The 13,828-nt window shown below is 54.7% G+C and overlaps 2 protein-coding genes across 9 annotated transcripts in view; one reads left to right on the forward strand and one right to left on the reverse strand.

Annotated features, from left to right (window-relative positions):
• Positions 1-3,619, forward strand: part of MRTFA (myocardin related transcription factor A) — a 204,538-nt gene extending 200,919 nt beyond the window's left edge. For all 4 annotated transcript variants that reach the window (XM_012741655.2, XM_012741656.2, XM_012741653.3 and 1 more), the window contains one exon: positions 1,987-3,619. In XM_012741655.2, coding sequence (XP_012597109.1) covers positions 1,987-2,504 — 518 coding nt within the window. In that variant the 3' untranslated portion in view covers positions 2,505-3,619. The remainder of the gene's footprint in view (positions 1-1,986) is intronic.
• Positions 3,620-3,857: 238 nt separating this feature from the next.
• The window catches only part of SGSM3 (small G protein signaling modulator 3), a 35,640-nt gene continuing 25,669 nt past the window's right edge, over positions 3,858-13,828 (reverse strand). Inside the window, exons 2-22 of one of the 5 annotated variants that reach the window (XM_012741658.3) lie at positions 13,208-13,326; positions 12,662-12,738; positions 12,138-12,204; positions 9,519-9,727; positions 9,322-9,429; positions 8,670-8,813; positions 8,194-8,389; positions 7,799-7,944; positions 7,385-7,609; positions 6,981-7,035; positions 6,711-6,838; positions 6,449-6,604; positions 6,230-6,284; positions 6,019-6,068; positions 5,746-5,898; positions 5,503-5,573; positions 5,344-5,392; positions 5,173-5,258; positions 4,792-4,914; positions 4,596-4,656; positions 3,858-4,388 (exon numbers count right to left, since the gene is read on the reverse strand). In XM_012741658.3, the coding sequence (XP_012597112.1) occupies positions 4,308-4,388; positions 4,596-4,656; positions 4,792-4,914; positions 5,173-5,258; positions 5,344-5,392; positions 5,503-5,573; positions 5,746-5,898; positions 6,019-6,068; positions 6,230-6,284; positions 6,449-6,604; positions 6,711-6,838; positions 6,981-7,035; positions 7,385-7,609; positions 7,799-7,944; positions 8,194-8,389; positions 8,670-8,813; positions 9,322-9,429; positions 9,519-9,727; positions 12,138-12,204; positions 12,662-12,738; positions 13,208-13,214 (2,247 nt within the window). In that variant the 5' untranslated portion in view covers positions 13,215-13,326 and the 3' untranslated portion in view covers positions 3,858-4,307. Of the gene's footprint in view, positions 4,456-4,595; positions 4,657-4,791; positions 4,915-5,172; positions 5,259-5,343; positions 5,393-5,502; positions 5,574-5,745; positions 5,899-6,018; positions 6,069-6,229; positions 6,285-6,448; positions 6,605-6,710; positions 6,839-6,980; positions 7,036-7,384; positions 7,610-7,798; positions 7,945-8,193; positions 8,390-8,669; positions 8,863-9,321; positions 9,430-9,518; positions 9,728-12,137; positions 12,205-12,661; positions 12,739-13,207; positions 13,327-13,828 lie in introns of those variants that run through there. The other 4 variants (XM_012741659.3, XM_012741660.2, XM_012741661.3 and 1 more) reach the window with 4 other exon arrangements.

Consider the following 13,828-nt stretch of genomic DNA (forward strand, 5'->3'; position numbering starts at 1 on the left):
TCGTCCCCTGCTGAGAGCAGTCAGGGAAGGAATGCATGTTCAGCTGGGACTGGAGGGGGCTGGACATGGGTCAGGGAGCAAGCCTGATTTCTGTATAATTCTGTGTGTGGTAGAATATATATAACGAAATCTGCCATTCTAACCACTTTAAGTGTACAGTTCAGTGTTGAGTACATTTACCAGCACCACTATCCATTTCTAAACTTTTGCATCAACCCAGACTGCAACTGTGTACCCCTTAGACAGTAACTCCCCATTCCTCCTACCCGCAGCCCCTGCAACCCCCATTCTACTGTGGGTGAATTTGACTACTCTGGGGACCGCATATAAGAGGAATTATGTTATACAATGTTGGTCATTTTGGGACTGGCTTTTTCACTTAGCATGTCTTCAGAGTTCACCCACACTGTAGCATGTGCCAGAATTTCATTCTTTTTTATGGCTGAATAATGTTCCACTGTATGGACGTACATTTTGTTTGTATGTTCACCTGTTAATGGATACCTGGGTTTTCTACTTTTTAGCTGTTGAGAATGCTATGAATGTTGGTGTGCAGGTGTCTGAGTCCCTGCTTTCAGTTCTTTTGGGCATATGCCTAGGACTGGAATTGCATGATCACATGGCAATTCTGTGTTTAACTTCTTAAAGGAGTCACCAAACTGTTTCCACTTCAGCTATAGCATTTGACATTGCAATGGTCGAGGGTTCCAATTTCTCCTGTTTTTCCACATCCTCGCCAACACTTCTTATGTTTCAATTTTATGATAATAGCCATCCTGATGGGTGTGAAGTGATACCTTGTGTGGTTTGCATTTCTGTAATGATCAGTCATGTTGAGCATCTTTTCGTGTGCTCATTGGCCATTTGTGTATCTTCTTTTGGAGAAATGTCTTGAGATCTTCGCTAATTTTTTTCCAATTTTTAAATTGTAAAATACACATAAAATGTACCATCTTAACCATTTTTAAGTGTATAGTACAGTGATATTAAATACATTCATACTACATCTAGCTCTACTTCTCCTCTTGTAAAACTGAAACTCCAGACCCAAACAGTAACTCCCATTCTTCCCTTCCCCCAGCCCCTGGTAATTACCATTTTACTTGCTGTCTCTGTGACTTTGACTGCTCTCAGTATCTCATACAAGTGCAGTCTTTTTGTGACTGGCTTATTTTAGTTTGTATAATATCCTCAAGGTTCATCCATTTATCCATCAGTGGACACTTAGGCTGCCTCCACAGTCCATTGTCAACAGTGCTGCTGTGGACGTGGGTGTGCACGTGGATACCTGTCCAGAAGTGGGATTGCTGGATCAGATGGTAGTCCTATTTTTAATTTTTCGAGGAACCTCGGTATTGTTTTCCACAGCAGCTGGACCATTTTATATTTCTACCAACAAGGGGCTCCGATTTGTCTACATCCTCTTATTTTCTGTTTTCTACTTCGTTATAGTAGCTACTCTGGTGGGTTTGAGTAGCTACTCTATTTCGTTGTTTGATTTGCATTTTCCTTACGATTAGTAATGTTGAACATCTTTTCATGTGCTATTGGCCATTTGTATATCTTCTTTGGGGAAAATGTGTAATCAAGTCCTTTGACCATTTTTTGGTTGGGTGGTTTTATTGCATATTAGGTATTCTGGATCTTAATCCTTTATCAAATATGATTTGCAAATATTTTCTCCCATTTTGTGGGTTTTCATCCTCTTGATAGTGCCCTTTGATGCATGAAAGTTTTAAATTTTGAGGTAGCCCAGTTTGTCGTCTTGTACTTCTGGTAAGTACAAGGGAAGTACAAGGGAAGTAAGTCGTAACCAGGGAAGTCATTTCCAAATCCAATGTCATAAAGGTTTTCCCTTATGTTTTCTTTTAAGTCTTTAATCCATTTCATTTTGTATGTGGTGTGAGGTTAGGGTCTGCCTACACTCTTTTGTATGTAGATATTCAGGCCTGGTTTCTAACATCCATTCACTGTCTTGATTGGCAGAAATTTCAGCAGATTTCAAGGAGCCACCATCCCTGCCAGGGAAGGAGAAGCCACCCTCGACAGCAGCCTGTGGGTCCCCGCTGGCCACACAGCCCTCACCCTCAGCCGAGCTCCCCCAGGCTGCCCCGCCTCCGCCAGGCTCCCCCTCCCTCCCGGGGCGCCTGGAGGACTTCCTGGAGAGCAGCACGGGGCTGCCCCTGCTGACCAGTGGGCACGAAGGGCCAGAGCCCCTTTCTCTCATTGACGACCTCCACAGCCAGATGCTGAGCAGCTCTGCCATCCTGGACCACCCCCCATCACCTATGGACACCTCGGAATTGCACTTTGTCCCTGAGCCTAGCAGCAGCATGGGCCTGGACCTGGCTGATGGCCACCTGGACAACATGGACTGGCTGGAGCTGTCGTCAGGCGGCCCTGTGCTGAGCCTGGCCCCCCTCAGTACCACAGCCCCCAGCCTCTTCTCCACAGACTTCCTCGATGGCCATGATTTGCAGCTACACTGGGATTCCTGCTTGTAGTTCTCGGCTCCAGAGACGGGGTGGGGGTGGGGGAGGGGATGGAAGTTGGGGAGCTGTGGAACTTGAGCGAGCATGGCTCCTGATTCAGCCTCTCCACGTGGTTGTGTCTTGACAATCACAGTCCCTGCTTTTTTCCTTTCCTGGGGGCTGGAGCAGAGGGGCCCTCCTCCTGGCTCAGGCTCACCCAGGACAGAACAGCTGTCAGGCAGCAACCCTGGGTCCCATGCTGGGGTTTTGGAGGCCTGGACAGGGTCGGGCCATTTCTATTCGACCTCCTTTTTTGAGGTCAGAGGTTTACCATCTGGCTGCAGTTTGGCTAAGGTAGGTGAGGCCCAGCCAGCAGGCTGCTCTTCTGGTTCTGAGGTGAGTTGAGGGAGGAATCTCCTTCCTGTCTCTTCCCCTTCACTGTAAGGGAAGAAACTGGCCTGGGCCTCTACCTCCCCATTCCCTGTGGCTGCCAACCTCAGGCTCCCAAGGCTCCCTGGGAGGGGGCTCCCTGCTGTTTTAGTGTCTTGGTATAGTGTAACCATTTAGTGGTTGGTGGCAAAGGTTTTCTGTACAGGTGTATATACCTCTATATTATATATTGATATACATATATACATATATTTTGGGGGGGGCAGGAGGTGGGTACAGCCCCCTCCCATCCTACTCACGTACAGAGGGGCCTACAGGGCCACAGCTCCTGGGTACTAGATGCAGGGTCACCACTGAGCTGTGTGCCACATGCTTTGGTGCCCTACCTAGTATGCAGCTGCCCAGGCCCACCCATCACGTGTGTGTGACATGCAGACACCCTGCCACGGCTCCGCCTGCCCAGCTTCCTGGCTCCTTATCAGTGCCACGAGGGCAGAGGTGCTTCCTGGCCATCTTGCCAGGAGCTCTCCACCCACATTCCGTCCCCCTCACCTCACTGCAGCCAACACGGCCCTGGGACAGGAGGAGCTTTGGGCCTAGCTTCACCCTGCTGTGGGCCTGAGAGGTGGCCATGAAGCTGTGGCCTCTCATTTTCCCTGATTCATACATAGGAGAGTAGGGATGGAGTCACCAAAACCAGTGCTGGGACAAAGGTGGGGAAGCTGTGTGAACTTTTTAAAATAAAAACAAAAACACCCGCTTGTTAGTCCATCTCATTCAATCCATGGAAGGGGAAGGCAGTGCGGCTGGCTCCTGGGGACAGGGGTAGGCAGTGAGCCTGATCCCCCTCCCCGTCGGGCTGGCTTGGGGAGTGTGCAGCACAGGCTGCCTACCTGTACAGGAAAAAGGAGCCAGGCTGTGCCTTCTAGACCACTCTGGAAAGGGCGGAACCTTGGACACTTCTGCGCCTCTGGCTGGACAGACGACAGGAGGCACTTTCTCAAAGACATAGTTTATTTACAAACCAAAGAGGCCAAGGAGCCTTTATCTGCCATTAGCCACCCCACACCTGCCTTCCTGAGCAAAGACTGACACACAAGTGCAGCTCTCCACCTCCTCACAAGGTGTTTGGTCGGTACAAACTGCAGTTGGGGCCTGGGGCTTCACTAAGGGCCTGGGGAGGCCGAGCTCCCACCTCCCAGGCGCTCAGGAGGAAGAGGTAGGCTGGGCACCCACCTTCTGTTCCTGCCACCAGCAGTGCTCTGGGGAGACCCTGATCTCCCAGTCACAGGGCTCTAGAGAGCATCTTCCCCAGACCCCACAGCTTGAGGTGGGCCTGGGCCACCTCAGACCCGTCCCGGAGCAGGCCTGAGGCTGGCTGGGCCTCTTTGGTAGTCAGTGGGTTGGGTGAGGCCTGGGTGTGACAGGGCAGCTGGAGGAAGAGCATCACCCGTCTATGTCCCAGCTGAAAAGGTGGTGCTTCACCAGCATGTCCTGGACGCCCTCCTTGAGCGGCTGCTTCTCCTCCTGCACACAGGGACAGCCCCTCACCTCACAGGCCTTGGGCTGGGGATGCCCAAGAAGCCCAAGGTGCCTGGGGCCAGAGCAGTTCTTACAGCTGGTGCCACCCTCACCCGGGCCCCACCTAAGCCACCCGAGAAACCCCAGAGGAGCTCCGCCCACGCAGCCTGCGGGAAGGCAGACTCGGGACTCGGAGCAGCCCATAGCACCCACCTCTCTCTTCGCAGGGAGCTCCCAGTCCTGGGAGAGGCTGAAGGCAAAGCAGCAGAGGACGCTGGAGGTGAGGAGGTGGGGTGAGGCTCTTGTCACCTTCGGTGGGCCCTGCCACCCACCCCTGCCTCCATCCCCCAACCCCTGGGCCCAACAGAGCTGGCCATGCCCCGACCCGGAAGCCAGGCATGGTCCTCACCGGAGCTCACACTTGATCTGGACCCAACCAGGGCTGCGCAGGAAGGACCAGGGCTGGTACCACTTCTCCACAGTCGGCAGGCTGGAGCAGAGCACCTCCAGCCACAGGTGCAGCACCTGCTCGCTGGGGACAAGGCCAGGAGGAGCAGGGGCTGCTCTCGGCCCTTCTGGCTGTGGCCCACAGTGGATGCTCTGACCTGCCCTTCCCAGCAGCTTCCAGACCGCCCTCCGTGGGGAAGGTGAGGCCTCAAGCAGGACCAAAGTCCCTGAGATTCCTTCTCTGTCCTTTAGGCTCCCCTTAGAGGACCCTTCCCATGCCAGGCTGGGCCGCCCCTACTCTGCGGCTCCTCCTGTCCCGTTGCCACCCCTTTTCTATACTTACTTGAGCCCCACGCAGATCAGTGAGCGGAGCTTGACGTCCATTTGTGCGTGTGCTGCGTCGTGGGTCACATTCACAGACTGCACAGCCTAGGGGGCACAGCTGTCACTCAGGCACCCCCACTGGCCATCCCAGAAGAGGTGTCTAGGGTCTGGCAGAGCAGGCCCTGCTTACCCGGTACAGCAGCTCCTCTGGGGTCAGGACTTTGCCGTCTTCATCCAACCTGAGAAGGAACCAAAGCTCCCTGGTGTGCCAGGTGGGCACAGGGTCAGGCCCCTCCACTCCCCGCAGCAGGCAACCCTGCCAGGAGAATGCGGGGCAGGGACCAGTTACCTGTATGTCTTACAGAGCACCAGGCGGGAATACACGGAGTCGAAGTCTCTCTCGACCTCCCGGCCAGCTGCCTGTAAGGGACGGCACACGGTGCGGGTGTAGGACAGGAAGGGTCGACAGAGCACACGTCACCACCCTGTGCTCCTTCTGCACCTCCACGGGGCCCATGGGTCGGAAGGGCCTAAGATGGACACTGTGGGGAGGCAGAGCTGGTGCGGGGGACAGGAGTCCAGCCCCACCTACCTCCTCGATAAACAGCCAGGGATGGCAGGCACCCCCGAGCAGGGACGGCTTCTTCAGTCCATGTTCAAACAGGGCCTTGAGGGCCGGGCAAAGAGTCCCTCGCACAAGGTCTGTGACGCCCTCTGTCACTGAGTCGTCCCCCGCAATGGAGTACTGATGGGGGAAATGGGTCTGAGAAGCCCCTGCCCAATGCCACTCACCCACCACAAGGCCGGACTCACTCGGGCACAGGCCCCAGCCAGGAGGGTGCTGGCCCCATCCTGCCCTTCTCACCTCTTTGCTCCGTTCATCCAGGACCTCCACGAACTTGGCTGGAAACCAGCCTGCGGGAGAAGCAGGCCCTGTGAGCAGCCCCACCCTTGCTCCCGGGGGGCTGAGGACAGAGCAGGCGCAGCCCGCACACGGGCATGAGCGGGAGGGGACGGCATGGAGGTGGCAAGAGTGCCCGACTCAGTCCGCACTCCACAGCACGCGAGGCCCTCACCTCGCAGGCCGTTCAGCTCCCCCACCCAGCAGTGCTCGTCCTTCTGAGAGATGATCTGCACAGGGGGAGACAGCAGGAACAGAGCTGGGTGCCAGGGCCTCGCACACACCTCGTCTGATTTTGTGCTCAGCAACTCGGCCCCATTTTCTGAAGCAGGAGCCCTTGGCAAGGAAAGGACACCGGCACGGCCTCGGGCAGGTGGCTGAGCCTCCCACGCACCGTGATGATGTCGTTCTTGCGGAAGCCCAGCTCGTCGTCGTCATGCCGCTCGAAGTCTAGCAGGGCCTTGGCCCGACGCCGGTGGCTGCGTGAACATGCCACATAGTTCTCGTGGTCCCGCTGGTGGCTCTCCATGCTGTAGTCCGGGGTCAGCTCCTGCCAGAGTAGACGGAGGTGGTATGGACAGAAAGGCCACCGAGGGGGAGAAGCCTCAGCAGCATGAGCAGGGCCGGGCAGGGAGGGCCCGGGAGCAGGGACGCACCACGCTGCAGTTTTTGGGGTCTGTGCACTGGAAGTGGCGTGCCACGCGGAGGATCGCCTCCCGGAGGTCGGCCACCAGCTCTGTCTGCTTGATGTTCTTGGCCTTCAGTGCCTCCAGGTCGTCTTCCCCTAGGAGGCCCAGAGAGCAATGGTGACCACAGCCCTCCCCCGGACCCGAGAGGAGCAGCAGCCCCCAAGTCCACGCTAGGTGTGAGGACAGACGGCCTGTCCGCACTGCCTGCCCGCTCAGTGCCCGCAGCAGAGTCCTCACCGAAGAGCAAGGCGGTGATGGCGGATTTCCTCCGCTGGGTCCTGCGGCGAACAACCTACAGGGAGGGAGAGCAGGTCGGCAGTGGCCCCCGGCACCCCCGCCCAGGAGGGAGCGAACCCACCAGCCTTTTTCACATGGTCTCATCTGAACAGCCACTGAGGCCGGCTCTGGGCATCGGAACAGTATAACTAGCTGTGTGAGAGGCAGAGCCCCTAGACGCCCGAGCAGGGCTGGGCGCCCCACTGTGGTCTGACTGGGCCATGCCGGCCTCACGTGCTGGGCTCCGGGCAGAACAGCAGGGCGGGAAGGGCCAGTCTGTTCCCTGTGGCCCTCTCTCTTTGGGCTTCCTCACAGCACAGCCCCGCAGCTGTGGGCTGAGGGGCAGTCTCCCCCTGCCGCTCCACCTGAGAGAGGTTGGTGGTGGTGCTGGCCCCCAAGAGCTGGCCCTGGTCTGCAATGAGGTAGGCCAGGTGCTTGCGGCGCTGGGTCTCCACAGCCACGTCGGTGAGTGAGCCGGCCAGCCGCATGGCCGTCCCCAGCAGCAGCTCCGCGTCCTCGATCTGCGATGGGATATCTGACAGCGTGTTGAAGATGGAGGCCGAGTTCTCTGACTGGATCAGCTCCTCCTCCTGGGCCGTGCCAGGGCAGGACAGGGGAGGTGGTTGTCACTGCTGGGCATCCCCATCCTCAGAGACCTGTGCCCCCTTGGCATGGCCATCGGGCTGGTCCTGCCCGGTCCAGGGAGCTTCCCCACCCACCCCACAGGGGCTCCTGCTCCTCCGCCTGCCAGCGGAGGGGACAGTGGGCTCGGCAAGCACCTTGAGGCACAGCATGCCCAGAGTGATCCGGAACAGCACCAGGGAGCCCTCGTAGAAGAACAAGTCCCAGATGCGCAGCAGCAGCTTGATGTGCACCACGCTGGCGAAGGCCGTGAGGAACCAGTGCAGCGTGATCAGGGACAGCTCTGTGAACAGACACGGCCACTGTGGCAGGGACCAGGGACAGCCTGGCCACAGGGCAGCCTGGGGAGGAGGTGGAGGACACCTCCCGAAGAGTGGCAAGAGGCCTCGCCTGCTCAAAACAGCGAGAGCAACGGAGTCTGCGGTGCTGTGTCCACAGCCTGGCCGTCAGCCCCTGCCAGGTGTGGCATAAGGCCTCAGGGCTGCAGAATCAGCCAGTGTCTCAGGACCCCCAGGTGGCTGCCAGGCCTTACCGATGTCGTGCTCCTGGAGCAGCTTGTCCAAGCGAGGCAGGTACTGGACGATGAGGTGGCGCAGGACCCGCTGGTCGGTCTGGACGCCCAGCAGGGTGGTGCTGAAGTAGGAGGCAGGGAGCAGGTCCTCGATGATGGCACACATCATCCAGAAGGCGTCCTCCTCCTCCAGGAACAGCAGCAGGCAGGCGGCCACCTAGCCAGGGCAGGGGAACAAAGGGCCTCTACCTAGGTCTCCATGCCAACCAGAAAAGCCCCTGTGGGGATGCGCTGTAGAGCACACCTTCCTCGGCGGGCCTCAGCCTCCTGCCCGCCGGGCGCCCATGCTGCTTGGACAACATGCACAGCTGCCCTGCCCTCCTTGGGGACCCACGTCACCCCCACCTCCCGTTCCACTGCCCTGGAAGGTAACATCGCTCCCCTCAGGGGGCCTGGAGAAGACCTGGGATACCCGCCACCGCCTGGGCCATGCTCACCATGCCCGTGCCCTGGCAGTAGCCGATCTCTGGGTAGAGCCAGGCCAGTGCCCGGAGGACCCTGCGCAGGCGGGGCACCCCGATGCTGTTCACGTTGGCAAAGCAGGCGTTGCCGGGCATGGTGCGGAGCAGGTCCTTCTCAATCTGTCACGCAGCCGCGCCAACACCCACAACAACAAGACCCTGTGACACCCTGTGGGAGAGGCAAAGCCCAGGCGGGCTTCTCCCCCAGGAATGGGATTCCTCATGCTCTGCGTCAAAATCACCCTCCCTCCCTCCCTCCAGGATCAGATCCCAGCTAGTGTGCAGCCGAGCACACCAAATGCACCTGGGGAACTTCAGGCCAGACCTCTGAATGAGAACGTCTGGCAGGAGCCTGCACCCTGGATTAGAATCCCCAGCTGTTCCTGAAGCGGAGCCCAGCTGTGAACCCACCTCCCCCTGTCTTTCCACAGCAATGGTGGCCTTTTAGACAATTTTCCCATGGCTTACGGAGGACCCAGAAGGGAGCAAGTTTCCTGTTGTGGGTGGAAGGGCTGCCATCCCCGCCAAGGGCGTGCCCCCAACCCCAGGCAGACCACCTCCCTCCTGGGGGGCACACAGCCTTCGACAGGCAGCTCTTCCTGCAGGGCCCCTGGCCACCTGGCCTCACCTGTTTGGCCGCAATGGTCTCATCATTGGAGCTGTTCTTCACAATCTCACGGTAGGACAGCTCGGAGTTCCTCTTCTTCTGCAGGGCCCCAGAGAGACGCATCCACAGCTAAGGGAAGGAGCCACATGAGCCTCAGTCTTTCCTGTGACGGCTCATCACAGGGGCCACGACTCTCTCGACCCCCGTGGCCATCTCACCTGTGGCCGCATGCTATGTGGGATGCCGGCCAGCACCAGGGAGCGGAGCTTCTCAGAGCGGGGTAGGGAGACTGCGATCTTGTCCCAGGTGAGATCCCCGACATCGTGGTTATGGGTGAACTCCAGGTGAGCCTGCCACCGCAGCCTCTGTGGAGGGTCCTCCGTCAGGGCAGTGCTTGCCAGCAGACAGGAGCCAGGCTCAGCACCTTCTGCCAGGGGAGAGCCAGGGAGAGACCAGCAGTGAGCAGAGGAGAGAGGAAAACATGAGCTTTATGGTTCCAAACCAGACCTCTTCCCTGAAACCTACACTCCCATTGCCGATGGCTTCCTGACAGCTCCAGGTGTGCATCGGGCAGGCCTCCGTATGGCGAACAGACCCCAGTTCTTCACTTTCTCCTTCAAAGCCACCCGTAGCTCCGTCATCCCCAGATCCAGAAATGACACCACCACTCCCCAGACGCTCAGGCCTACACCTTGGAGTCCCCTTTGACGACTCCGTGCCTAGACCCCACGTTCAATCCAGCAGCAGGTGTGCAAGATTGAACACTTCTCACTGCCCGGACCACTGCCCTTATCTGAGCCACCATCCTTCCGATCGCCGCAGTAGCCCTCCTGGCCTCCCTGCACCACCTCGCCTCCCAAAGGCTGCTCTCCACAGCAGTCACAGTGACCCTCTAAAACGCAAGTCATATCATGTCACTGCTCAGAACCTGCTTGTGGTGCCTGGCTCACTCACACTCAAAGCCCAAGGCCTGCCAGGGCCTGTGAGCTGCCTCCTCCCAGCCCTGCCCCTCCATCCTCACCTCTCACTGCCCTCCTCCCGCTCCCCGAATGCCACTGAAACGTCCCTCTTGCTCTTCCCACCAAGCCCAGCCCCACCTCAGGGCCTCTGCATCTCACTTCCCCTCCTCAGCGACACTCATTCCACCACTTCCTTCAGTCTCTATTCAAGCGTCTCCTCCTCTGAGAAGCCTTCCCCGACCAACTTATATACAATTCACTTCCCTTCTCTAGTCTCAGAATTTTCTTCATAGCTCTTCTTGCCCCGAGCACATTATGTTTGTTCACTGCCCAGCTCCCCCACCAGAATGAAAACTCCATGCAGTCAAAACCACCTTCAGTTTTGTTCAAGGCACTGGGGATACAGCCGCAAAGAGTGCACTACCCGCAGGCAGCTTCATGAAATCTTTGTTGAATGAACCAGGATGTGCTCTCTTTGGCAACCCTGCAACCTATGTGTGGGTGAGCTCCACAGAAAGACTCACCTGTATTCATCCTAAAGCCAAGCCCTCAGCCCAGCTTTTAAAAATATCAACTGTAATGACTTTACATACAGTAAAATGCACACATTTTAAGTGTACATTTTGGTGAGTCTCAATAAACGAATGTCTAAACACTGTCCCTGTCAAGATACAGCGGTTCCACAGTGTAATGGTGAGCACTCTGGACTCTGAATCCAGAGACCCATCAAGGCATAGGACAGTTCCAACATACTAGAAAGTTCCCTGTTTCCCTCTCAATGCCAGCTTTTAACCACCAAATAGCTACCTGCAAATTAGAAGAACAAGGAAAACTTATGTCAGAATGGGAAACATGAGTGACCTGAACATTAGTTTCAGCCAATTAAAATGTTTTAGCCATGGTTCTGGCCTGGTGACAGGCCATCCTGGGTCCTGGTAAAAGGCCTTCCTAACAGTCTACTGGGGAATCAATAGATCCATTTAATTGATTGATTGATTGGTTAAAACAGAGTCTCACTCTGTTGCCCGGGCTAGAGTGCTGTGGCATCAGCCTAGCTCACAGCAACCTCAAACTCCTGGGCTCAAGCGATCCTCTGGCCTCAGCTTCCCAAGTAGCTGGGACTACAGGTGTGTGCCACCAGGTCTGGCTAATTTTTTCTTTTGTTTTCTTTTTTTTTGTTGGTTGCCTGGCTAATTTCTATTTTTTTAGTAGAGACGGGATCTCACTCTTGCTCAGGCTGGTCTTGAACTCCTGAGCTCAAGCAATCCTCCCACCTTGGCCTCCCAGAGTGCTAGGCGTGAACCACCACACCCAGCCATTTATCATTTAGAGTTAAAAAAAAAGAGAGAGAAATGGCCTGGAGGCTCATTTATACAAAAATTGTTATAAAAATATTACAAATAAATCCATTATAATAGGATATTATGTAGCCATTGACATATATGACTTTAAAGAGGTCTTAACTGACATAGCAAAATGCTGATAGTATAATGTTTTAGAATGTATATACGTTAGTTATGGAAAGTATCTATAGATACATGCAAAACCAGGAAAAGAATACACTACAATATCAGTAATTATCTTCAGGTTTATATGATTATGGGTTAATTCTGTTTTAATCTTTATACTTTTCTGAATTTTTCAACTTCTCTATTGCTTTTATTTATCAAGTGAAGAACAATAAAATTTATCTCAAAAAAAAATCAGAGGTCTCCATATTTATAACAGCATCACTCTCGAATGCACCTCTGTCCTTAAATCTGGAACAGCTGAAACATCCAGCACTCAGAGGTCAAACGTGCTATGTAATTCCAGTCATGGCGGCTGGAGTCCCTCCAAGGACATCAGCAAGATCACACAGGAGGGGCTTCGTTTTACCTTCCTTGTCCACACGGAAACCGAACTCGTCATAGAAGAACTCTGGTTGCTCTGCTGGCTCTTCCTTCTAGAACCAGGATTAGGAAGAAAATCAGTTGTCTATCTCCTCGTTGGAACCATAAGTTCTGGAAGATGCCACCCACATGGTTGCCTGCTGAAATTCCACCCAGCCTTCAAGACTCAGCTTAAAGGCCACCATTGGACAACGCCTTCTCTGGTCATCATTCAGCTATAGGGGGTGACTACCTTCCCTGAATTCTGCTAGCATTCTCCTTGTTCTTCTCCGAGATCAAAGATAATAAGATCAAGGCAAGAAACATGTTTTATGTATTCCTGTATCCCCATAATACTGAGAGAATAGTGCCATAATACTTGTCCTCCAGCATAGTGACTGATTCACACGGGCATGTGCAATTAAGATCCATCTTTGGTTCTGACCCCTTGATCCAGTGTGAGTCAGCCACCCACTCTGGGGCAGCCTGCAGACCATAGCAGGTGGTGCCTGCCTGGACTAAGTGCTGTACCTGCTTGGCCAGGATCTCCTGGGGCCACATGCTCGAAGTCAGGGCTGAGAAGGGGCCATTGGCAGGTGTGTGGCTTCCTAAAACCAAAGAGGATCAGGAATAGGAGAACAGTGAAGAAAATGCAGAGGCAAAACTCAAGTCAAGATATTCTCTCTCCCTCCCAGAGCACCCACCAGCCTTAAAGAGACTGGGCCATCTCATGTAGGACAGGTGGGGAAGGGTCAGAATGGAAGAAACCTAGAAATGAGCACATTTCTAGAGAAAGGGGGGGAAAAGAAGCAACATATTATATAAAACATAAATCATCCCCTGCCTCTTCCTCTTTTAAGGAGGATTTGCAGACTAGGGGGGAGGCAGGAAGAAACTGGAGAGCTGAGCTGAGAAGAGTTTTAGTAACTTGCTCAGACAGCCAGAGCCAGCCTTCCCCATCCTCCACCTCTCTGATCTGGATGGTGTTTTGTGGAAAACAAACAAGCCAGCTCCCATTCCTTTGGCTCCTCTGTGGGAGCCTCATACCCCATTTCCAAGTCCAGTCCCTGCTTCTACCTGACATCGTGCTGGGAGGCAGGGCAAGCCTTCTGCGGCTCCAGACTTAGAAGTTTGCTATCCTGCTATCTTAGAGCTGGAAGGCTCCTCAGGCTTCATCTGGTTCAGAAACATCTGCCCTGTTAGGAGAGTAAAGGGGAAGTCATTCTAAAGCACCCACTCTTCTGCAAAGGTGAGTCCCTCCACCTACCCTCTGATTTTGCAAGTCCAGAGTCCTGGCCACTGTGGAAAACAGAAGGGAAAAGTCACACTTTGCCCATTTTTTAATTGTCTTTTTAAGTCCCTATTTTTTAAGGACAAACAATGGAGGGGGCACAGGATTTGAAAGAAATCCTATTTCTTTTCTGAAAGAAAAAGGCTCCTATCTGAACATGTTGTCTAAGAGAGGACACACTTTGAAGAAGCTACATAACTAATGTTTTCAACTCCTCTGGGAACCAAAGGGGGTAGGCACTCAGTTCCCCTTTTATTACAGAAGGAGAATCACATACAGACTCCCCAGAGCCCTGTGCTCAGGTAATGTTTTTTTAAAAAGAAAAAGAAAACAAAACCTCTGTGAATAGGTTTCTCTGAGCCAGAGTCTTTGAGGTACCACTCAGCGAGCACAGGACTGCTGAGGAG

This window comes from Microcebus murinus, chromosome 10, assembly GCF_040939455.1.
Source record: "Microcebus murinus isolate Inina chromosome 10, M.murinus_Inina_mat1.0, whole genome shotgun sequence".
Taxonomy (NCBI): domain Eukaryota; kingdom Metazoa; phylum Chordata; class Mammalia; order Primates; family Cheirogaleidae; genus Microcebus; species Microcebus murinus.